We start from the raw sequence: 25,419 nt of genomic DNA, 5'->3' as shown, positions 1-25,419 counted from the left end.
GGTGTGGGGGTGCTTTGCTGGTGACACCGTCTGTGATTTATTTAGAATTCAAGGAACACTTAACCAGTATGGCTACCACAGCATTCTGCAGCGATACGCCATCCCATCTGGTTTGCGCTTAGTGGGACTATTGTTTGTTTTTCAACAGGACAATGACCAAACACACCTCCAGGCTGTGTAAGGACTATTTTACCAAGAAGAAGAGTGATGGAGTGCTGCATCAGATGACCTTGCCTCCACAATCCCCCTACCTCAACCAAATTGGGATGGTTTGGGATGAGTAGGGCCGCAGAGTGAAGGAAAAGCAGCCAACAAGTGCTCAGCATATGTGGGAACTCCTTCAAGACTGTTGGAAAAGCATTCCAGGTGAAGCTGGTTGAGAGAATGCCAAGAGTGGGCAAAGCTGTCATCAAGGCAAAGGGTTGCTATTTGAAGAATCTCAAATATAAAATACATTTTGATTTGTTTAACACTTTTTTTGGTTACTACAGCACATGATTCCATGTGTTATTTCATAGTTTGATGTCTTCACTATTATTCTACAATGTAGAAAATAGTAAAATAAAGAAAAATCCTTGAATGAGTAGGTGTTCTAAAACTTTTGACCGGTAGTGTATATATTATTTTGTTTTTGTACTTAACCAAAATATTACATTTTGTATTCCATTATTGTTCTCGCCATCATGAGGTGTTTTGTAATGAAGAAACATTGAGAATTTATTTTCACTCTCAGGTGCCCCACAACTGAATAAGTATATGATAAGTGCTTTATATATATTTTTTGCCTGTGCTTTTCAACCTCTGCTGTATTCTGATAAATAGCTAGATGACATGCATACTTCCTAAACTATTCAAGGGATCAATTTGAAGATGAAACTGAGGGGAAAATACCTTCAGGTAATTTTTGTGTTCCAGTTAATGTAAATATGACTTATTAATATACTTATAAATAACTTAATTACAGACCAAATGTCTGCCAGAACTAATGAATTTCCATGTATTGGTTGGTTTTCTATCATTTTGAGCACAAGTGATGTTACATTGTTACAAATCTAACAAAGATGGGAAATTGCTGATTCACTTGTTCTTGTCAATTGTCTCTATTCAATGACAGTAACTGAACGTTGTGGTTTTAAATACAGATATTTATTCATTGCAAGAATAAGGTGAAGTCTTAAGTTTTCATATGGTCGATTCTCCATCCATTTCATTGGGACTCCCAGGATGGGAGTAGTTTTGTTTTAGCCCAACACTAGTCTCGGCACCCAGAACAGTCTCTCCCAGCACTACCATAGCCTACCTGAGTCAGCCAAACAAGAGCCCGGGGATTAGTCAAAACAAGTGTGGTAGTACTGGGCCAGAACAAAAATATGCACTCATTAGGAGTCCCTCCAGCATTGGATAGAGAAACGATGAGATAATTCATGTAAACAATGAGATTCCAGATGCAATATTGAAGATGGATGAAGGCATGTTTGGTCATGACTTCAATCACAAAGTGTTCATGTTTTCTTATTCTTTTGTTTCTCTGCGTCCTCTTTTTCCTTTTCAATCGCCGTGACGTATTCCTCGATTTCCTCTTGGACCAGAATCTATTTACAGTGGGAAAGAGGTCGTTAAGGGGAGCATTTTAAGTTGCCTCATTACACAGGTGAGATCCTCTGACGGATTTGCGCAGGTGTCACGATTTCAAACGGACCTTCATCGATTCGTCCCGCTTCATAATGGCCAACTCAATGTTCTTTCCCCCTGACTGGACAACCTGTGAACACATGGAGCAAACCTTGAGACAGGAATATCTGAGATTTCAATCCTTAATAGCAGGTGCTCGTGCAATGTCGTTGCTGCCAATCAAAAGTTTGGATCTAGACTGGCATAAACCTCACCTCAAGTAGCGCTCTGACGGCCAGTTTAATGGCGTCTGTATCGGACTCCATATGCTCCTCTTTATAGTTCTTCTCTAGAAACTCACGTACAGTCTTGGCAGATCTTCCAATGGCATTTGCCTATGTACACAACCACATTTAGGTTTTCACATTCTGCTCATATTTAATCGCATTGCAACTTGAGGTACATTGGGTAATTCATTGGGGATGATGACAAACCTGTCAAAGCACCTTTAAATGATTCAGATGTATGGGTCAGAATTACACCCCTACCTTCCAGGCATGATATGTTCCTGAAGGGTCAGTTTGGTACAGATGGGGTGTTCCATCGAAATCAAACCCCACAATGAGGGAGGAGATGCCAAAGGGCCTTCGCCCATTGCTTTGGGTGTAGCGCTGAAAGTGGGAATATGTAGAGATGATATATCTGCAGATGTGTATTGAACTGTAGTGTGTGTGTGTGGTACCTGTTTGATGCTGGAGATGAAGCGTGTGATGTACTCCACAGTCACAGGGTCTTCCACTGTTAGCCTGTGACTCTGACACTCCACCCGAGCCCTGTTAACAACGATCCTGGCATCTGCTGTCAACCCTGCAGGCCATGGGATAAGGAGATAAACTATGTCACACCAATTAAGCACCTCACCCAACAAGATGAACAAACAATCAAATTGCTCAATTTCAGCAGTAAAATTCAATGCATCATTCAAAGTAGGCCTACATGATCAAATGTTGACGACATAAATTATACCATGCTAATTACATATTCGCAATCAACCACTTCACACCATCTGTGGCTTGGGTGTGCCTTATTGGTCCTATGTTGGTCGTCTTGCCTTATTGGTCATGTCCTACGGTAAGTTACCTGCAAAGGCCATGAAGACGTTGTCATCCAAGGCGCAGATTTTGCGTACTGTTCTGTCATCTTGGAGCTTGGCGACGGTTCTCTTCTCCACTCCTAGCACAACGACGTTTTTTCCTCGCACTCCAACCTGTAAATGAATTAGGCCCAAGTGAAGTTGCGCCCGTTGTAGCACAATTCGGGTCTGCTTCTATTGATAGGCTACATTTTGCATCGGCACAGTCCAATTGTTTTGACCTCAATCAACATTGACAGATATGAGATAGGACTACTTACAGCGGTTGAACCTTTTTTGACCGCCTCCTGTGCGTATTCCACCTGGAATAAGTGGCCATCAGGTGAGAACACTGTGATTGCACGATCGTAGCTCATCTTCCAAACACTTCAGTAAAGAAAAGCTGATTTCTGTGTCTCCTCGACTTGCCGACGCTCTTGAACAAAAGTGAAAGTAATCCGACTGAATGAAACAGCAAATTCAAGTTGAACACAGCGCCTCATCCGGAGTGTGCAACGGCCTTGATTTATTGCGGCCATCGTTGGTTTACGTTGGCGAGCGAGCGCATTGGATGTCGTGAATCAAAGAACACCCCTACTACTGTGAGAAATTATACTGTAGCCTATAGCTGACTGCATGGGTTATACCAACACATTACTGAGTGAGTCTCGAAAAAGACGATATTTTCATAGACATGATGGAATTCTGATCAACTCTCAATCTTAACAACAGAACCAAATGTAGAGTATCAATTTGCACCCAGGGGAATAGTGGTGTACTTAGAATGTATTTTCATTTCGGAGCAATCCAGGGGTTCACACACCCCTATTCTTTTCGGAACATGGAAAACCTAACTATGTTATACTGCACGCAAGATAATAGGCAAAATATTAGAATAAAAGGAGCGTTTCCTACTGTTTCCTTATATAACAATGTCGGTGGCATTTTCATCGGCGCGCCCAAGGAGCAAAGGGGAGGTGACACAACAAACGATACAAAAGGTAGGCTAACGCCATGTCTTTCTCTATTACGTCGTCTAACAGGAAATCTTTTATTCTGGTCGATTTGAGAGCGTGGATAGTCAGCCAGTGCCAACGGTGGGAAAGTAGTCAATACCAGCACATAACTGGTACAATAGAGCGAGCCAAACAAAGTGACGTGATCATAAGACGCTAATGAAAACAAATGGACATTCATCAAAGACTACTTTTTATTTGCGTTGTTACTGTCGTGCTCTTCGCTGCACAGTGTGGCTTTTAATGGGAGCCGACATAACGGCTACAATGTTATGCGTTAGAACAACAACACATGTTGTCTAATTATAGACTATAGCATCCGAGACCAAAAAAATCTAGTTTGTCCCGAGTCTGACTGAATTTTTGCTTATTCTGGTGCATGCACATGTTAACTGTTATTTTAGTGTGTTTTTTTGTTGTTCTTTTTCTTTAAGCAACATTTTATCCTTTACAAAATACACTGCATATGATAGGCTATTGTTACAAAAAATAGTTGATAGCCAGCCGTGCCAAAGATGTGAGAAGACTAGCGAGAATTCTTTAGACAGACAGTGGTAAGAGGCAGGTGCACTGGAATCGGTGGCAATGATGATGGAAGGTGTGGGCTTACGTGCAACATCATTGGACCTTTGTTTATCCTCGAAGGAACGGGGAAGACTCTTATTGGTGCTTGTCATATTGTTGAGGGTATATATATATATATATATATATATATATATATATATATATATATACACGGTTAGAGCTCCTTCTTTGGATCGTAGCCTATAGAGGACAGATTCCCCTTTCTTGTACACTCGCTTTTTGTCACTGATGTCAGAGTGTTGTGATTGGCTGAAAATAATGGAAGACTTTTGGAGTTGCAGGAAGACAAACCATGGCTCCGTCCGACTTAAACAGCCTCTTCTGCCCTAGGCTCTTTCTGGCAACGTTAAATATACTCCAAGAAAAACAGCTGACCCAGATAATTTTGTTCAGAGAGTAGGAGGAGGGGGAGGGGGGGGGGGTTACGTGAGCGCAAGTCCCGAGAATTCAGGACACTTTATTATAGTGTCATAACTCTGTTATAATAAGCTGCTCGCCTAACATTATTTTTTTTTAATCTCCCCAAGATGCTGGATGAAAATCACCATCTGATACAATGCATCATGGATTACCAGAGCAAAGGGAAAACAGCAGAATGCACACAGTAGGAGTCACACCTGTCCTCATAGTGTTGTCACAGACGCATGTTATGTAGGTTACTATAGTAGATGTGTACTTGTATGAAGATGTGTTTCTAAGCATGAAGATAGTATATCGCAGTTTAATGATGGTCCTCGTGTTGAAGGCTCTTGTGATTAGTGATTAACCTGTCTTTCTGTGCTTTGACAGGTATCAGCAGATCCTTCACAGAAACCTAGTCTACCTGGCCACGATAGCGGATTCTAATCAGAACATGCAGTCACTGTTACCTGCAGTAAGTCTGTGTGGAGTTACGCAATACAATAGAGCCCCATGTTGGTCTTCTTCTCGCTCTTTCTCTCTCTCCCTCCCTTACCTGGCCTCAATAGCTGTTCTTTAACTGTAACACAGTTCCCAGAGCTGTAAATTCACATGTCTCTCCTCTCCTCCTGTTCTCTCAGCCTCCTACCCCTAACATGGGGAGTATAGGTGCTGGAGGAATGGGACAGAGCGGAGGCAGCGGGCCCCTACACTCCCAGAGTAACCTCAACGACACCATGACCCCTGGCCTGCCCTCTACCGCTATGATGCAGAGTCAGATGAGCAATGGTGAGACCTCCGTATCCACACACACACACACACACACACACACACACACACACACACACACACACACACACACACACACACACACACACACTATCCACTGTATGTGTGTACTATCTGAATGCTCGCCTCTCTGCCAAACTGACTGTCTGCGGCATGTATGTCGTCTGTCTACCTCTCCCCTATGGCAGCATATTTGATCTCGTCCTCTGCTCTGTCCAGACATCATTCTATGATCCTATGGGTGCATCTCCATATTTTAAAGTGGCTTCCTCTTCTGCACTAATCCCTGAATACAGGATACTGTAAGTGGATGCTAACTGGGCTTTTCATTCCATCTGTCCAGTTCTCTCACATCACTGCACATTAAGTAATGGAGACGAGGAGAGGAAGCCACTTATTCGGACTATTTAGATGCACCTCGTTGTATCCATACAGGTCTTTGTCCTCTTGTCCATTTATCGCTCCACTAATTCTTCTCTCGTAGTCTCTCCGCATAATATACACGCCCTTGATTCAAAACGTCATTCTATGCCTACTGAGTCCTCCACAAGCCTCCTGTGGTGTAGCGATGAACTGGATGTGTTGCGTTGTCGTGGTGCCTGTGACCATGCTGGCACTGCGTGTGCCTGAGTGTCTGGCTGCTCTGACTGCTCTGTGTGTCGTCAGGCCCCAGCCACGCTCCCATGCAGCAGCAGGCGGGTCAGACACAGTCGGCTGGGACCTCATCCACGTCCCTCAGCCTGCCAGCCAGCACCCACGGCTCAGCCTCCGGCTACAGCCACCCCGTGCCCCCCTCCTCCCAGGGCAGCATGGTCCAGGGCCTTGGCCCAGGCTACGGTTCTTCCTCTTCCTCTTCTACCTCCTCCCGCAGCAACCTCAACATGCAGTCTAACACAGGTGAGCCAGCCAGGTGTAGAGGAATCAGCGACAAGGGATCAGTGGCATAGGAATACATCGTCAAAGCCAATGATATGAAATCGTTATTGGAAACACTATTCCTTTGGAAATACATAATTGCTAATTCCGCTATTCTATTTTGTTTTCTCCAGCGAGTCTTGTTGCTAAGTTCATTGGTAGCGATTGTTGAGTCCACTCATAGCGTGTTGTGATTGGCAGGAAGTGAGCAGGGAGGGTGAGAGGCCAGCCCCCACTAGAGTAAATGTCAGAGCTCTGGAAGGGAAAGGGGGATGATCAGGGAGGAAGGGAAGCAAAAGGGTTGAATATTAGAGGATAGAGCAGGGATTATCATTTTGATTCAGCCTCTGGCGATTTGTTTTCTTGAGCGGATGGTCGTGGGGCTGGAACATGACCGCGAGAAGCCCAAACAGATATAATATTTGACTAAAACATAATATTATTAAACCTTGCTTTCATTTGTATATGATCACGTGTCTCTATTATGAGTGGCAATACTTGGGAACAGATTTTCAAAATTAAAATCACCTGGAGCTGATTTCCTGGTGTTTTTACAGTATTTTTTTGTCCCCAAAAAAACAATAATAAAAAAACACAACGATATACTGGATACTGAACAAAAATATAAAAGTGTTGGTCCCATGTTTCATGAGCTGAAATAAAATATCCCAAAAATGTTCCATACGCACAAAAAACTTGGTTATCTCAATTTTTGTGCACAAATTTGTTTACATAGTCAGCATTTCTCCTTTGCCAGGTTAATCCATCAACCTGACAGGTGTGGCATATCAAGAAGCTTATTAAACAGCATGATCATTACACAGGTGCACCTGGTTCTGGGGACAATAAAATGCCACTCTAAAATGTGCAGTATTGTCACATAACGCAATGCCACTGATGTGTGCAATTGGCATGCTGACTGCAGGAATATCCACCAGAGCTGTTGCATGAGAATTTTATGTTAATTTCTCTACCATAAGTCGCTTCCAATGTCGTTTTAAAGAATTTGGCAGTACGTCCAACCGACCTCACAACCGCAGAGCCACGCCAGCCCAGGACTTCCACATCCGGCTTCTTCACCTGCGGGATGGTCTGAGACGAGCCACCCGGACAGTTGATTAAACTGGGTTTGCACAACCGAATAATTTCTGCACAAACTGTCAGAAACCGTCTCAGGGAAACGCTTTTCTGTGCTCGTCATCTGCACCAGGTTCTTGACCTGACTGCAGTTAGGCGTCGTAACCGACTTCAGTGGGCAAATGCTGACCTCCGATGGCCACTTGCACGCTGGAGAAGTGTGCTCTTCACGGATGAATCCCGGTTTCAACTGTGCTGGGCAGATGGCAGCGTGTATGGCGTTGGGTGGGCGAACAGAGTGCCCCATAGTGGGGTTATGGTATGGGCAGGCATAAGCTACAGACAAAGAACACAATTGCATTTTATCGATGGCAATTTGAATGCACAGAGATACCGTGACGAGATCCTGGGGCACAATGTCGTGCCATTCATCCGCCGCCGTCACATGTTTCAGCATGATAATGCACTGCCCCATGTCGCAAGGATCTGTACACAATTCCTGGACGCTGAAAATGTCCCAGTTCTTCCATGGCCTGCATACTCACCAGACATGTCACCCATTGAGCCTGTTTGGGATGCTCTGGATCGACGTGTACGACAGCGTGTTCCAATTCCCGCCAACATCCAGCAACTTCGCACAGCCATTAAAGAGGATATATTTCACAGGCCACAATCAACAGCCTGATCAACTCTATGCGAAGGAGATGTGTCACAGGCCACAATCAACAGCCTGATCAACTCTATGCGAAGGAGATGTGTCACAGGCCACAATCAACAGCCTGATCAACTCTATGCGAAGGAGATGTGTCACAGGCCACAATCAACAGCCTGATCAACTCTATGCGAAGGAGATGTGTCACCATCCACGAGGCAAATGGGGGTCACACCAGATACTGACTGGTTTCATGATCCATGCCCCTACCTTTTTTTAAGGTATCCGTGACCTACAGATGCATATCTTTATTCCCAGTCATGAAATCCATAGATTAGGGCCATGTTAAATTATTTCAATTGACTTATCTTCTTATATGAACTGTAAATCTTTGAAATTGTTGCATTTATATTTTTGTTCAGTGTATAATTAAATTGTTTTGCTCAGAAAACTTGGGGGGCCAAAATCATCCTGTGGGTCGCCAGTTTGCGAACCCTGTCTTAGAGTGATACAGTTAAAGTCGGAAGTTTACATACACCTTAGCCAAATACATTTAAACTCAGTTTTTCACAATTCCTGACATTTAATCCTCGTCAAAATTCCCTGTCTTAGGTCAGTTAGGATCACCACTTTATTTTAAGAATGTGAAATGTCAGAGTAATAGTAGAGAGAATGATTTATTTCAGCATTTATTTCTTTCATCACATTCCCAGTGGGTCAAAAGTTTACATACACTCAATTAATATTTGGTAGCATTGCCTTTAAATTGTTTAACTTGGGTCAAATGTTTCGGGTAGCCTTCCTCAAGCTTCCCACAATTAGTTGGGTGAATTTTGGCCCATTCCCCCTGACAGAGCTGGTGTAACTGAGTCAGGTTTGTAGGCCTCCATGCTCGCACACGCTTTTTCGGTTCTGCCCACAAATGTTCTATAGGATTGAGGTCAGGGCTTTGTGATGGCCACTCCAATACCTTGACTTTGTTGTTCTTAAGCCATTTTGCCACAACTTTGGAAGTTTTCATGGGTCGTTGTCCATTTGGCAGACCTATTTGTGACCAAGCTTTAACTTCCTGACTGATGTCTTGAGATGTTGCTTCAATGTGCACCAGTCCCTCCTGCAGCAAAGCACCCCCACAACATGATGCTGGCAACCCCGTGCTTCACGGTTGGGATGGTGTTCTTCGGCTTGCAAGCCTCCCCCTTTTTCCTCCAAACATAACGATGGTCATTATGGCCAAACAGTTCTATTTTTGTTTCGTCAGACCAGAGGACATTTCTCCCAAAAGTACGATCTTTGTCCCCATGTGCAGTTGCAAACCGTAGTCTCTCTTTTTTATGGTGGTTTTGAAGCACTGGCTTCTTCCTTGCTGAGCGGCCTTCCAGGTTATGTTGATATAGGACTCGTTTTACTGTGGATATAGATACTTTTGTACCTGTTTCCTCCAGCATCTTCACAAGGTCCTTTGCTGTTGTTCTTGGATTGATTTGCACTTTTCACACCAAAGTACGTTCATCTCTAGGAGACGGAACGTGTCTCCTTCCTGAGAAGTATGACGGCTGCGTGGTCCCATGGTGTTTAAACCTGTGTACTATTGTTTGTACAGATGAACATGGTACCTTCAGGCGTTTGGAAATTGCTCCCAAGGATGAACCAGACTTGTGGAGGTCTACCATTTTTTTCTGAGGTCTTGGCTGATTTCTTTAGATTTTCCCATGATGTCAAGCAAAGAGGCACTGAGTTTGAAGGTAGGCCTTGAAATACATACACAGGTACACCTCCAATTGACTCAGCTTCTGATAGGCTAATTGACATCATTTATCAAAAGCCATGACATAATTTTCTGGAATTTTCCAAGCTGTTTAAAGGCACAGTCAACTTAGTGTGTGTAAACTTCTGACCAACTGGAATTGTGATACAGTGAATTAATCTGTCTGTAAACAATTGTTGGAAGAATTAAAATTGGGTGAATTTTGGCCAATTGTGTCATGCACAAAGTAGATGTCCTAACCAACTTGCCAAAACTATATTTTGTTAACAAGAAATGTGTGGAGTGGTTGAAAAACAAGTTTTAATGACTCTAACCTAAGTGTATGTAAACTTCCGACTTCAACTGTACATGTGTAGTCTGGAGGTTGGGATTGAGGGTGTACTGTAGTGTTCCCTGTATCAGTAGGGCCTAGAGAGGGAGGGAGAGATAGGGAGGGAGGTCTGCTCTCCCAGGATTCTAGAAAATGAGGATTGTATTGATTTAGACAGGAGACAGGACATCGGTGGATGATTCACTGACCCAAGGAACGCCTGAAGGTATTCCACAGCTTTTCAACATCATTCTCAATAACCTTCTCTCTGCCCCCTCTGTTAGAAAACCTTCTCTAGTCTTTATACACTTGAACTTCACACTCCAAAACCTCTGAATGTCTGCATTGTCCTATATGAACGACAAGAAGAACCAAACACATTCAGTTCATCAGACTGGTAGGCAGCCCCATCCTCCCTCTGGATTCTAGTATTTGCTAGTCTAGCCCCAGTCACCTCCCTGCTTCAGGCTCTCCTCTCTTCTCCTGACCTGTAACCCTGACATGCAGCCCTGCAGCCCACCCTCGTCTCCCTGGTTGTCCATGTGTATTTATCTCTGTTTTATGCACTGACCCCTCTATGGCTTCTTTTCCATTTCCTCCAGAGCATTTTAAAGCCTTTCTCTCTCTCCCAGATTCTTAGAGTATTTGAAACAGACCCCCTCCCTTTCTGGCTACTCTCTGACTGTCATGACCCCTCCCTTTTTTCTTTTTTTTCTTCTTATGATTCTGCCTGTTTCTGTTCTGGTTATGTATGTTGTTGATGACAATGATGAAGATGTTGACATTGTCTGTGCGCGTTAATGTGTAAGATCTCTCCCCATAACGACCCCCCCCCCCCCCCCCCCCAACCCCCTTTTTAGTCTCCATGATGCACCAGCAGTCGGCCACACCTCATTACCCGTCATCCCAGACTGGTGGCGGACAGCAGCAGTACCAGGGTCAGCAGGCTGCTATGGGCATGTTGGGGCAGAGCGGGCAAGGCAACAACATGATGAGCCAGAGGCCCATGGGGACCTACCGACCTACACAGCAAGGTAGGTGACTATGGATTTCTATCTTTCTCCAGGCTGCTGCGGTTTGGCCATGGGCTGCAGATGCACTGCGGTTTATATGTGGAGAAAATGGCTGTGTGGTTCAGGGTGGAGATGATTACTAGAGGAACTCCTGAAGATGTAGCCACAGCGGATGCAGACGACATGGACGTTGGCTGAAAGGTGGGGATGTTCATGGTTAGCAGGTGTTTAGGAGGTGGGAGCCTAAAAATCAGACTATGATATTTATGGTGGATATAATCTGTCACGGATGCGCATACGTTACCATGGTATCGCAGGTACGTAGCCTAGATGATCTCACCCATAGTAATTGCCTGCCTGTGACTTTAAGAGGCAGACTGAAGATTTATGGCTGTTGTAACTTGGAGTCCCAGTCTCTGTAAATCCCTTTACCCATGGTGTCAGCGTGAGCCTAAAACGAGTCCCTAAACGTCCCCTTGTGTTTGGTGTGGGACGTGGACTAGGCATGTACCTCACAGAGACTCGTCAGTAGCTCGTCTGTAGGATGTCTGAGAAAATGTCTCCAGGGAAACAGAGGCCACTTGCCCTGGGTTGTTTGCTGTGGCTTACCTTGGTCTTATCCCAGCTTGTCCAGGTACGATCACTAGATCTTGTCTACAAGGACTCTATTGTTCCAGTGTATAGTTCATCACTGACAAAGGATATTTGTCAATTTTTATTTTTTTATTTTACCTTTATTTAACTAGGCAAGTCAGTTAAGAACAAATTCTTATTTTCAATGACAGCCTAGGAACAGTGGGTTAACTGCCTGTTCAGGGGCAGAATGACAGATTTGTACCTTGTCAGCTCGGGGATTTGAACTTGCAACCTTTCGGTTACTAGTCCAACGCTCTAACCACTAGGCTACCCTGCCGCCCCAATGGGGAATTGAATCGTTTTCTTTTGCCCTGAAAGGTTATTTGTTCACTAGCTGTTGACTGCTGTGATAATGGTCCTTTTTGCATTACGTTATTGGATCAATATTTTGTAGGATATTCATATTTTGCGAGACTGAGTTGCTGTCTTGCAGATACAGCGATATTTCTAGCAATACTTCTGGCAACGGAAATAAATATATTTGGTTTCTGATTCAGTCGTCTGTGAAGGAATGGCATCTGGAGTTTCTGCACACCACCACCACAGAGTCTCCCATATGATTGGCCCGTCTGGGATTTCTAAAACCACTCTTATTGGTCCTTTCAGAAAGTCATATTTCATTTCATTCTCATAGGATTCTATAATTTTTCAGATCATGGTTTGGATAGGGCTGAACATTCTGAAATGAAAATGGATGTCAAAATGATGCATTTTCTTCCCATGGCCAATTCACATTTCAGACAATGCCTCCTACACAATCATTTATTCAGTTTAAATCTACTAATAGGACCTCTTGAACTTGAGTCATTGAACTTACAAAAAAGCTTCTCATTATGTAATTAGCACCCATAAGACACTACTTCTCTCTCACACACACACACACACACACACACACACACACACACACACACACACACACACACACACACACACACACACACACACACACACACACACACACACACTCCCCTCCAACTGCCAAAGCGCCCTGGTCCAGCCCCCTTTAATCACCAACACAGAGGCCCATTGGTCCGACCAGCTGATTAACCAATCCTGGTGTCGCCTGTCTTGCAGGATCTGCACCGCAGTACATGGGACAAGACGATTTCTACGGAGAGCAGTACGGACACACTCAGAGCTCCAGCGAGCCCATAAACCAGCAGTATTACTCTGATGGTAATCATTTAGAGCCTTGACCCTCACACACACAACCCCTCCAACACATACACACACCTTTCAGACATCTCAATCACACACACGTATACATGCCATCCCGTCTCAGTGTCATCCCACTGCCCTGTCTTCAAGTTATACTGCAGCGCTGAACTCCATATTCCAATCCTCTGGCTTCTTGTCTTTCCTTTCCCTTCGTGTGGGAGTTCAATGGGAGTCTTTTGTACGGTGGATTTTTGTGGAAGGATTATGATTTTGACGGCAAAGTGCTGAGTTTGGTCTTAGAACTGTTTCCTCCCGGTGTGCCTCTGTCAATAGTGTTCCCCTCTGGTGTGCTGAAGTTTTAGATTTCCCATTTTTGAAAATCGTTTAGGGCAGAGCTCCAACTGATTCTAGCGTGTTTTTGTGTGCTTTGTGTGTTTGAGTGTCCGAGGCAATGCAAATGTCTGTTTGTGCTCTTGTCAACTTATGGGTGCACACCTATGTATGTAAGCTTTTTACAAACTGTGGAAGGACCAAGCTCTCTACTGTAAATGTGTGAGGAGCCACATAGTTTTTTGGTAGATTGGTTTTGGCATGTGCTCATTCCTGCCCCCTCCAGGTCATGGGGAGTACTCCTACCAACAGTCATCCTACGGTGAACAGGGCTATGAGAGGTCCTTTGATGAGTCCTCACAGCACTACTACGAAGGAGGTATGTTCCCAAAACACACAGACTCATGCCTAATAAGCATAAAGGTTGTGAACTTGTGATAGTATTGTAGCTGCTAGCTATGTGCCACTGTAGGCCCAGATCTCACACACCCAGAACTACAGTAAAATATTGCGTAATTGTGTCAGATGCTCGATTACTATTAATGTTACATGCATCTGTCCACGAGAGATTACAGTATAAAGGTAAGTCTTGAAGTAGTTAAATTGCTGCTCCCGACCCCCAGGCAACTCCCAGTATAGTCAGCAGCAGGCCCAGTACCAGCAGGGGTCAGGGCAGCAGCAACCCTTCAGCCAACAACAGTACCCCTCACAGCAGGGCTACAGCGGACAGCCACAGGGCTACGGTAAGGAACAGGCGCACACACACACACACATGCGCGCACACGCTTGCATGAACGCACAGACATACAGTGACAGACACATAGACATACACATGCCTATGTTTTGCTATGGACATATTGATGCTGCTGATAGTTGGGATTGTCGGGCTGGTTGGGAATTGAACATTCATATCAGGACATTGTTTTCTTTTTAAAGATGACGATTGTTTCACCGTTACATCCGTCAGTGTGATTCAAGACTTGGTTGATTGACTGATTTGGTCTCCAGGTCCAGGTCAGGGTGCGCAGTCCCAGTACTCCCAGTACCAGCAGGGTCAGGGCCAGCAGTACAGCTCCTACCGCTCCTCCCAGGCTGCCTCTGGGGCACAGACACAGAGGCCCTACGCCTACGAACAGGTACAACTACAGCTACCCCCAACCCCACGTTTTGAGGAGGACTGTGCTGTCCAACAAAACATTGGGTAAATTGGGCAACTCACACTCACACAATTACCACAGTGGCGACGCCCATGGGTTGCTTTGAAGCATGAGAAAGTATTCATGAACAAAAGTATTCCCCATCTCATGCTGACCTGACATGACTAAAGATGTTTATTTTCTAACTCCCTCTCTTTTAGGGTCAATACGGAAACTACCAGCAATAAGGCACCACCTCCTGGGCAAACTGGTGGACAAGTTAGGCAAGGGAACAGTTCTGTGAATAACCCCCAACAGTCGTGTGTAAACCAGTCTCTGAGTAAATGAGTTAGATTTATCTCTGAATCTTTTTAGGTTGCTGAGACACGGATTAGCAGGCTAGACTAAGTCAGATTCATGTTCTGCTGGTTCACTATTTTCTGAGTACAGGTGAACTGGTTCAGGAGATCCTGCATGAAACACCTCGCATCTCTGCTTTCTCTTCTTTTCCTCACCCTCTAAGATGATTTGAATTATGGGGGTATCTGGTAACAAATCGGGGAACCCTCAATAGCATTATTATATTAACGTTGGCACCCTCTTAAGCTTTGAAAAGACTCATATGTTCAATTCGAACCTTGCCTTTAAATGTCTTCCTTTTTTGGTCTCTGTCCTCGCTATCAACCTCTGTCTGGTTCTCTCACCCTACTTTTCTGTCTGTCTTTCACAGGGTGCACAATACAAGTGCTGTCCTCTGTCTAAGATTGTCATTTAAAATGTGCCCAGGTCACAAAATAGAATGTTTGGTCATACATTCAGCATCTTTTATTCAGTGTAAAGCTTAACTTGATTAAGGTGAAAATGGGACTTGTCGGTAGTGTTCAAATACAACTTGTCAGGTTGTATTTGAAACTGTGAAGTTGTGTAGATCGGTGTGCGGTGTTACCGCCTGTTCAGTGTTACCACTCTGTCTGTGTATGAAGAGCAAATGTTTGAGTAAGGTTATAGACACAATAGCTGGTGGATTGACAAGAGAGTGCAACTATCAACAACCATCATAATATTACAGGTAATATGTACAATTCATTTCCATGATCAATCCTTTTTTGTTAATTCTTTAAATTTGTCTGATTGCATATATATTTTTTAACTAAGCATTTTTTTTTATTAAGCAAAAGTATTTGTAGATTTTTATATGTTGGGACTTTTCCCATGCTATATTTACACTGAACAAAAATATAAACGCAACAATTTCAAAGATTTTCCTGAGTTACAGTTCATATAAGGAACAGTCAATTGAAATGAATTTATTAGGCCCTAATCTATGGATTTCACATTACTGGGAATACAGATATGATTCTGTTGGTCACAGATAACTTTGAAAAAAAGGGAGGGGCATGGATCAATTATGTTCATTGTTCGTAGCGTATGCCTGCCCATACCATAACCCCATCGCCACCATGGGGCACTCTGTTCACAATGCTGCCATCAGCAAACTGCTTGCCTACACGATGCCATCCACGCTGTCTGCCATCAGCCCTGTACAGTTGAAACCAGGATTCATCCATCAAGAGCACACTTCTCCAGCATGCCAGTGGCCATCAAAAGGTGAGCATTTGCCCACCGAAGTCGGTTAAGACGCCGAAATGTAGTCAGATCAAGACCCTGGTGAGGACGATGAGTACGCAAATGAGCTTCCCTGAGACAGTTTCTGACAGTTTGTGCAGACATTCTTTGGTTGTGCAAACCCACAGTTTCATCGGTTGTCCAAGTTGTTGGTCTTGGACGATCCCGCAGGTGATGAAGCCGGATGTGGAGGACCTGGGCTGGCGTGGTTACACGTGGTCTGCAGTTGAGAGGCTGGTTGGACTGCCAAATTCTCTAAAACAATGTTGGAGGCGGCTTATGGTAGAGAAATTAACTTTCAACTCTCTGCAAACAGCTCTGGTGGACATTCCTGTAGTCAGCATGCCAATTGCACATTCTCTCAACTTGAGACATCTGTGGCATTGTGTTGTGTGACAACTGCACATTTTAGTGGCCTTTTATTGTCCCCACCACAAGGTGCACCTGTGTAATGATCTTGCTGTTTAATCAGCTTCTTAATATGCCACACCTGTCAGATGGATGGATTATCTTGGCAAATGAGAAATGCTCACTAACAGGGATGTAAACACGTGTGCACAAAATTTGAGCTTTTTGTGTGTATGGAACATTTCTGGGATCTTTTATTTCAGCTCATGAAACACGGGACCAACATTTTACATTGCGTTTACATTTTTGTTCGGTATATTTATTTATCAATGTACAATTTCTTTTTTCAGATGTTAAAATTGTTCTATGTCTCATTCTCTGTAATGCACTTTTACTTATCGTAGTTGTTTCTAAGAAATGATTTCCAAACAGCCAAAGTAAAGTAACACACAGGGAGAGGATTTTAGAATGTTTTTAGCAATCAGCACAACACTTTTTCAATACGTGCAATACAGTCAGTCACTGGAGCAGAGGATGATATTATCAGTAGGCTTGATAATGGACTTTAAATGACTTGCTGTGTGATACCACACACTATTGAGTCTATAGCCTATTAGGGTACAAAAATGAAAAGTCTTAGCCTTCTATCTAGTTGAGTACATAATCCAAAGTATTATTTTTTGCCAATTGTGTTTGGGGTTTGCTTCAACTGTCTTAACCCATATAGAGGGATGTTTTGTAAAGTATTACATTCTAACCAATGTGATGTAGTCTTGGCCTATGCGTGTGAGTGCATATGGCATACATGTTCGGTGTATGTTTACAGAAACAAAACAAGTTTGCCATTTGTCTTACTCAATTTACTTTATTCGAAGTGATCCTAGATCAAGTGTTGGTTGGTAAGTCCTTAGGAGTGTTATAGAAGACAAGTTTGTCCCACAAACACACTTGCCTTATAATTTCTAAGACAGTGAACAATATGTAAAGATATGTTGTGGTTGTCTTTATTTACCTCAAACGATTTGATCATTTTAGGAAAATCATGGTTTGGTTTGTTGTATATGGATATCATAAGGTGAATGCACCAATTTGTAAGTCGCTCTGGATAAGAGCGTCTGCTAAATGACTTAAATGTAAATGTAAATATCCCCTGTAATACTCCTAGTAATGTCAGACTGGAACTTTACTATAAAATGCTGAAAGGGGGACAGCACAACTCATTACACTTGTATGTTGCCAATAAAGTGGGATATCTGAGGTACCTGGCTGTCAAACAGCTCAATAACTGTATGTTAACTCAACTACAGTGACAATCATAGGCATCTTTAGACTGCATAATATATAATTGTATTCATTTCCTGTGAATTGGATATGTACTGTTTTGCTTATAATGCAATACATTGCGTGTGCGTGACAGAATAAAGGGTTTGTTTGTGCATAACCAAATATGAATGTTTCATTGATTGTTCATCTTCGTCTTTTGTTACTGTTTAATATGTAAAATAAATTTACTTTCACCTTGTTTTGTATCTGTCTTGTATGAAGCAAAGTTCCATTACACGACCCATGCTTTGACTTTATATGCTTTTTGAACCTCGGTAGCTACCGTAGCTAGCTCGCAGCTGAAGTGAAGTTGTTGTACCAAACAGTTAGCGTTGATATAAAAGCTTCACGTTTGTTTAGCGTTGTTAGATTGCGAGATTTTGTAAAATATCTAGAGATAGATATACATTTTTTTTTGCCGATTTAATTAGTAGGCTTGTCGAAAGTGACTTGTCTAGCTAACGTTAGCTCATAGCCACAGTCTGCGAGCTACGTTAGCTAGCTAACTAACACATTATCCTGCTATAGTAACGTTACTTTTAGCTAGTTAACGAGGTCAGGGCGACACTTCTGGCTGTCTCCCTTTGACATGACATTCACTATTTTGCAATGGTAACTATATTGACAAAGGTTCAGAGCCGAAGATGGCTTGTCCAAGAGATAAGCCGAATATGTGCACACGTTTGCTTTAGTAACGAGGTGAAGGGCAGCTGGTTGACGGGGCTCAGAAGCCACTTGGCAGCACAGAGGAAAACAACTGGAATCAGGAATGTCACCATGTCCTGTGCACTTAGAGGAAATCCCCAAAAGAAAGAACTGTCAGAAAAAAAAAAAACTGGTATGTTTTAATGTGATAAAGCTCGATTCGCTATCCCCTGTCCTCGGCTCACTAAGAAAAGTTGCACTGCACAACATGGTTGTTTACATTGCCAAGTAATGTGCTTTCGAAAGTATTCAGACCCCTTGACCACATTTTGTTACGTTATAGCCTTATTCTAAAATTGATTAAATAAAACATTTTCCTCAATCAATCTACTAACAATACCCCATAATGACAACAGGTTTTTTGAAATTTTTGCGAATGTATTACAAATTTAAAAAAACATACCCAATTTACGTAAGTATTCAGACCCTTTGCTATGAGACTCGAAATTCAGCTCAGGTACATCCTGTTACCATTGATCAACCTTCAGATGTTTGTACAACTTGATTTGAGTCCAAATTAAATTGATTGGACATGATTTGGAAAGTCACACACCTGTCTATATAATGTCCCACAGTTGACAGTGCATGTCAGAGCAAAAACCAAGCCATGAGGTCCAAGTAATTGTCCTTAGAATGCTGAGACAGGATTGTCTCGTGTCACAGATCTGGGGAAGGGTACCAAAACATTGCTGCAGCATTGAAGGTCCCCAAGAACACAGTGGCCTTCATCATTCCTAAATGGAAGAAGTTTGGAACCACTAAGACTTCCTAGAGCTAGCTGCCCGGCCAAACTGAGCAATTGGGGGAGAAGGGCCGAACACGATGGTCACTCTGACAGAGCTCCAGAGTTCTTCTGTGGAGATGGGAGAACCTTCCAGAAGAACAACCATGTTTGAAACACTCCATCAATCAGGCCTTTATGGTAGAGTGGCCAGACAGAAGCCACTCCTCAGTAAAAGGCACATGACAGCCCACTTGGTGTTTGCCAAAAGGCACCTAAAAGACTCAGACCATGATAAACAAGATTCTCTTGTCTGATGAAACGAAGATTGAACTCTTTAGTCTGAATGCCAAGCTGGAGGGAACCTGGCACCATCCCTATGGGGAAGCATGGTGGTGGCAGCATCATGCTGAGGGGATGTTTTTCAGCGCCAGGGACTGGGAGACTAGTCAGGATCGAGGGAAAGATGAATGGAGCAAAGTGCAGAGAGATCGTTGATGAAACCCTGCTCAAGACCTCAGACTGGGGCGAAGGTTCACCTTCCAACAGGACAACGACCCTAAGCGCACACAGCCAAGACAACGCAGGAGTGGCTTCTGGAGTCTCTGAATGTCCTTGAGTGGCCCGATCGAACATCTCTGCAGATACCTGAAAATAGCTGTGCAGCGACACTCCACATCCAACCTGACAGAGCTTGAGAGGATCTGCAGAAAAGAATAGGAGAAACTCCCCAAATACAGGTGTGCCAAGCTTGTAGCGTCATACCCAAGAAGACTCGAGGCTGTAATCGCTGGCAAAGGTGCTTCAATAAAGTACTGAGTAAAGGGTCTGAATACTTACAGTACCAGTCAAAAGTTTGGACACCTACTTATTCACAGGTTTTTCTTTATTTTTACTATTGTCTACATTGTAGAATAATAGTGAAGACATCAAAACTATGAAATAACACATGGAATCATGTAGTAACCAAAAAAGTGTTAAACAAATGAAAATATATTTTAGATTCTTCAAAGTAGCCACCCTTTGTCTTGATGACAGCTTTGCACACTCTTGGCATTCTCTCATCCAGTTTCACCTGGAATGCTTTTCCAAAAGTCTAGAAGGTTCCAACAAGTTCCAACATATGCTGAGCACTTGTTGGCTGCTTTTCCTTCACTCTGAGGTCATCCCAAACCATTTCAATTTGGTTGAGGTCAGGGGATTGTGGAGGCCAGGTAATCTGATGCAGCACTCCATCACTCTCTTTATTGGACAAATAGCCCTTACACAGCCTGGAGGTTGAAAAACAAATGATAGTCTCACTAAGTGCAAACCAGATGGGATGGCGTAGCACTGCAGAATGCTGTGATAACCATGCGAGTTAAGTGTGCATTGAAATCTAAATAAATCACAGACGGTGTCACCAGCAAAACAAACAACACACCTCATCCTCCATGCTTCATGGTGGGGACCACACATGCGGAGATCATCCGTTCACCTACTCTGCGTCTTACAAAGACACGGCGGTTGGAACCAAAAATCTCTAAATTGGACTCCTCAGACCAAAGGACAGATTTCTACCGGTCTAATGTCCATTGCTCTGGTTTCTTGGCCCAAGCAAGTCTCTTCTTGTTATTGGTGCCCTTTAGTAGTGGTTTCTTTGCAGCAATTTGATCTTGAAAGCCTGATTTCATGCAGTCTCTTCTGAACAGTTGATGTTGTGATGTATCTGTTACTTGAACTCCGTGAAGCATTTATTTGGGCTGCAATCAGAGGCTGGTAACTCTAATGAAATTATCCTCTGCAGCAGAGGTAACTCTGGGTCTTCCTTTCCTGTGGCGGTCCTCGTGAGAGCCAGTTTCTTCATAGCGCTGGATGGTTTTTGAGACTGCACTTGAAGGAACTTTGCACTTGACTGAGCTTCATGTAATGATGGACTCGTTTCTCTTTGATTATTTGAGTTGTTCTTGCCATAATATGGACTTGGTCTTTTACCAAATAGGGCTATCTTCTGTATACCCCCTACCTTGTCACAACACAACTGATTGGCTCAAACGCATTAAGAAGGAAACAAATTCCACAAATGAACTTTTAAGAAGGCACACCTGTTAGTTAAAATGCATTCCAGGTGAAGCTGGTTGAGAGAATGCCAAGAGTGTGCAAAGCTGTCATCAAGGCAAAGGGTGGCTACTTTGAAGAATATTTTGATTTGTTTAACACTTTTTTGGTTACTACATGATTCCATATGTTTTATTTCATAGTTTTGATATCTCCACTTTTATTCTACAATGTAGAAAATTGTAAAACAAAACAAAAATGGAATGGGTAGATGTGTCCAAACTTTTGACTGAAATTAAGTTTGCTACAATTTCTAAAAACCTGTTTTTGCTTTATCGTTATGGGGTATTGTGTGTAGATTCATGAAGGGGGGAAAAACGATTTTATTAATTTTAGAATAAGGCTATAACGTAACAAAATGTGAAAAAAGTAATGCTTTCCGATTATACTATAGCTAGATAGGTTACAAAGAAAGAGAAATCTGGACAGGGCTTACTTGTTCCTTCATGCATTCAAATCAGTGTTCATTTTTGCATTAAAAAAAGTGGTCTAGTCTTAATCATTTTGACTAAAATATCATCGTCTTAGTTGCATTTTTGTCATTTGAATAATGATTTGGTCGATTTAATGTCCGAATGAGAAACAGTGGGCCATTTTAGTCAACTAAATGCCCTTTCATTTTTAGTCACGTCACATTTGTATTGCCTCATTAACCTATAGTAAACATAAATCACTGTCTTCCATGTGCACAAACATACATAGACTTGTCCTACCAACGTATTCTTCTGCGTAACATCCAATTCTCTTGCCAACAGCAGAAATATGACAAACATACACTACCGGTCAAAAGTTTTAGAACACCTACTCATTCAAGGGTTTTCCTTGATTTTTACTATTTTCCACATTGTAGAATAATAGTGAAGACATCAAAACTATGAAATAACACATATGGAATCATGTAACCAAAAAAGTGTTAAACAAATCAAAATATATTTTATATTTGAGATTCTTCAAATAGCATCCCTTTGCCTTGATGACGGCTTTGCACACTCTTGGCAAGGGCCGTGATATGCTTTATGAATGTAAAATGCGGCCCACCAATGTGCGATGGAAAGAAAAAAAGTGAGTGCTGGTATTATGGATAATATCTTTTGAACGGTAATGCCTAGAATCAAGCCGTTTTCTCGGAGGAAAAGAGGGAGACCTGGCTGGTACGTTAATTACAGAACCTGTCTATGAAATGCAGTGGGAAAAGTGTGAGGGTTGAGTGAGACTACAAATTCAAAAACGTTTCTATACTCAAGGGAGAGAAAAACATAGCTAGACTGTTGTTTTACTATTAAACTTAATGCTGCTGCTATTGTTTTTAATTTAGTTAAGCAGCTTGTGTTTCTTAACCAGGCAAAGGGTATCTAACTAGAAGGCTGGTGGTGACTGGTTAGTTACGTTGAATATGTGTATGATCGGAGGCGGAGCGGAGCCTATCAGCGTGTCTGCCCACCCACACTCATCGCTTGCTCCCCCGCAGCTGACAAGCTGATGTAGGCTAGGCTGTGTGTGGCGGGTCCTTCACACTGCTTAACAGAACTGCGCTGTGCTTCTGTGCTGCCAATATTCAATGTGCTTATCACTCAAAGCTCTCAATCTCTCCAAAAACTCTTGTCCAGTCCATTTAGTAGTGAGATTTTAGTCACAGATCATTTCGTCTTGTCTCGTTTTAGTCAACTGAAATATATATTTGTCTGGGTCAATTTAGTCAATCTAGTCTCGTCAATTGCCACTGAAAAATAGGTGTGTGATTAATATTTGAGTCACTATTATTGTTGACGAAGTGAACACTGACTCAAATAAGGATAAGCAAATATTGATTAGACTATAAGATGTGACAATGATATTAGCTTAGTTAAGTTTTCAAGAGGGTGCAAGTGGGATATGATTTTAGAATGCAGGTAGATGTCTTCAAGCTCTCACTCTGTTTAGACTCGCCACTTTGTGGACCACCGCAATGTGAAGCTACTGGCTGGAGCAGGTGGGAAAGGGGCCTGCACCTTCCACAGTGAGCCCCGGAAAGAGTGGGGTGGACCGGACGGAGGGAATGGAGGAGATGGTGGGAACATCATCAAAAGTGGGTGAGAGACACGGTCACTCTCAGCAGTGTTGCACTTTTCTCCAACCGACCTGGTTATACATTGTTTAGAATCTGGTTAAAAAGTCTTGATCTTCTGAGAAGCTTTCGTTGACCTATTCAGATCGACGTTGTGATCATGCCGAAATCCACAATTGGCCTAAAATTTGAAACAATGATAGAATGAGGCTGAAGAACATTTTTCATCGGCAGGGATATTTTAACCAGGACATTGGAGAAAGGTTTCGTATGCTTACATCAAGTCCTATTTCCGTCTATCTGCTATTTGCGCGACTCCAGTCGAACGACAGGTGAAATCCCTGGCGCAGTTCACCCTCGTTTACAAAGGAGGTGAGGGCCACTCAGGAGGCTGTAAGAACTGCTACGGACGCCACGCCAGCACAACCTACATCGCTGTGCGTTAGTACTCATGGCTACGGCCGGGGTGTTGCTTTGAATTAGGGGCTTTTGTATGAACATTGATTTTAATTACTTTAATACCAAATACCGTAATGCTGACTGTATAATAAAGTGAAGATCAAACTGAATGTTGTGTGTGGTGTTTTGGGACCATGCAGGTGCCAGTGGGCACGGTGGTGAAGGAGCAAGGGAGACTATGGCAGACCTCTCCCAACATTGCCAGGAGTACGTGGCTGTGTTTGGAGGGGCGGGGGGAAAGGGGAACCGCGCTTCCTGTCCAATGAGAACCGTGCCCCAATGATGGCCACCCCGGGAGAGAGAGGCCAGGAGAGTTGTCCTCCAGCTGGAGCTGCGTACCGTGGCCCATGCCGGACTGGTGAGACATGGGAGTGGGGCTCACTCTCCTCCGACTAGGTCTATGTTATGATAATGTGGGCTGGTTACAATAAAATTGTGGACGTATAAATGGGATGTTACTTGATCCCACAAAAATGTATAACATTTTCTTAGATTTACATGTTAGTGTGTGTTTTTCCACTTCAGGTTGGGTTTCCCAATGCAGGGACATCATCTCTGCTGTGGGCCATCTCCAATGCCAGGCCTGCTGTGGCTGCCTACCCCTTCACAACCCTCAACCCCACGTGGGCATTGTTAAGTACAGGGACCATGAGCAAGTGGCAGGTAATGGAGTTTGTCCTACTGTTGTATACTATGTTGGGCACAGAGGTTGATCATGCAGTTTACCATCCCTCCCTTTCCCCAATGTCTGGTGGCTGACATCCCTGGTGTCATCCATGGGGCCCATCTGAACCGAGGCCTGGGGATCTCCTTCCTGCGCCACGCTGAGTGCTGTCACTTCCTGCTTCCTGTCACTTCCTTGTCCTGGACCTGTCCTCCCCAGAACCCTGGACCCAGCTCCAGCACCTGCGTTTCGAGCTGGACCAGTACGAGCCGGACTCTCCCACTGGCCCTACGTTATCGTGGCCAACAAAATGGACCTGCCTGGGGCTCGGGGGAAAATGGACGCCCTCAGGGGCCACATGGCCCAAAGGGTGATCCCTGTGTCAGCCCTCACAGGCCAGAACACAGAGGAGCTGATAATTCACCTCAGGGAGCTGTATGATGTCTACCTGTAGACCCAGGGACAGGGCAGTGGGGAGGAAAAGCCCACCAGGTTGTAGGTCTGCCAGGGAAGAGGAGTGAAAGACGTCCATGCCTTTTCCTTTTCCTCACTGTTTAGCACCTACCAAATGTAGTTTGTTCATATTATAGGACTAAAGAAATATTTATATAACTGTGAAATATGGTATTTATTTATGATTTAATGTGTTTAATTTAACTTGATTCTGCATTGTTTTATTTACACAATGCACTATACTCATACTTATCACAACATTACAGGGGTCAGTGCTGATGTTATTGTGATGTCAAATTTACTTCAGGATTTTCCCTTATAATATCAACATCACACATTTAACCTTTAGGATGTCGAGAAACACACTCTAATAAAAAATGCAAGTACTGGTACGTGTTGGACAAGTCTTAAGTGGAATCCTTGGGACGTCTAACTCTGACGTGTCCCCATTG

General features: G+C 43.3%; 2 protein-coding genes and 1 pseudogene across 9 annotated transcripts; 2 read left to right on the top strand and 1 right to left on the bottom strand.

The window, feature by feature from the left end:
• Positions 1-1,124: 1,124 nt before the first annotated feature.
• Positions 1,125-3,342, bottom strand: LOC139556980 (proteasome subunit alpha type-7-B-like). Its single transcript, XM_071371206.1, has 7 exons — positions 3,025-3,342; positions 2,752-2,878; positions 2,354-2,478; positions 2,160-2,282; positions 1,887-2,006; positions 1,700-1,762; positions 1,125-1,592 (listed from the first exon to the last, which is right to left on the bottom strand). The coding sequence occupies exons 1-7, from the start codon at positions 3,118-3,120 to the stop codon at positions 1,503-1,505; spliced, it is 744 nt and encodes a 247-aa protein (XP_071227307.1). The 5' UTR covers positions 3,121-3,342; the 3' UTR covers positions 1,125-1,502.
• A 73-nt stretch (positions 3,343-3,415) lies between these two features.
• LOC139556979 (calcium-responsive transactivator-like) lies at positions 3,416-18,023 on the top strand. Of its 8 annotated transcripts, none has more exons than XM_071371202.1 (11): positions 3,416-3,744; positions 4,872-4,948; positions 5,134-5,218; positions 5,385-5,532; positions 6,199-6,429; positions 11,115-11,288; positions 12,978-13,079; positions 13,678-13,770; positions 14,015-14,134; positions 14,400-14,527; positions 14,749-18,023. In XM_071371202.1, the coding sequence occupies exons 1-11, from the start codon at positions 3,676-3,678 to the stop codon at positions 14,773-14,775; spliced, it is 1,254 nt and encodes a 417-aa protein (XP_071227303.1). In that variant the 5' UTR covers positions 3,416-3,675; the 3' UTR covers positions 14,776-18,023. The 8 variants fall into 8 exon arrangements, with proteins under 8 accessions (XP_071227303.1, XP_071227298.1, XP_071227301.1 ...); XM_071371197.1 differs by having other exon boundaries at positions 14,400-14,592; XM_071371198.1 differs by having other exon boundaries at positions 3,674-3,744; positions 4,872-4,995; positions 14,400-14,592.
• A 5,613-nt stretch (positions 18,024-23,636) lies between these two features.
• Positions 23,637-25,089, top strand: LOC139556972 (mitochondrial ribosome-associated GTPase 2-like; annotated as a pseudogene).
• Positions 25,090-25,419: the final 330 nt, after the last annotated feature.

The sequence above is a fragment of the Salvelinus alpinus genome, chromosome 28 (assembly GCF_045679555.1).
Source record: "Salvelinus alpinus chromosome 28, SLU_Salpinus.1, whole genome shotgun sequence".
In the NCBI taxonomy this organism is placed as follows: Eukaryota; Metazoa; Chordata; class Actinopteri; order Salmoniformes; family Salmonidae; genus Salvelinus; species Salvelinus alpinus.
This window is presented reverse-complemented; position numbering and strand designations above follow the sequence as displayed.

Bases quoted from the DNA above. Each gene is read 5' to 3' on its own strand.
- LOC139556980 (XM_071371206.1), bottom strand. From the start codon at position 3,120: ATGAGCTACGATCGTGCAATCACAGTGTTCTCACCTGATGGCCACTTA. The intron at 2,479-2,751 runs GTAACTTACCGT...CATGGCCTGCAG, and splicing joins CGTCTTCATGGCCTTTGCAG to GGTTGACAGCAGATGCCAGG. The intron at 2,283-2,353 runs GTACCACACACA...TCCCACTTTCAG, and splicing joins TCATCTCCAGCATCAAACAG to CGCTACACCCAAAGCAATGG.
- LOC139556979 (XM_071371197.1), top strand. From the start codon at position 3,676: ATGTCGGTGGCATTTTCATCGGCGCGCCCAAGGAGCAAAGGGGAGGTG. The intron at 13,080-13,677 runs GTAATCATTTAG...TGCCCCCTCCAG, and splicing joins CCAGCAGTATTACTCTGATG to GTCATGGGGAGTACTCCTAC. The intron at 13,771-14,014 runs GTATGTTCCCAA...CCCGACCCCCAG, and splicing joins ACAGCACTACTACGAAGGAG to GCAACTCCCAGTATAGTCAG.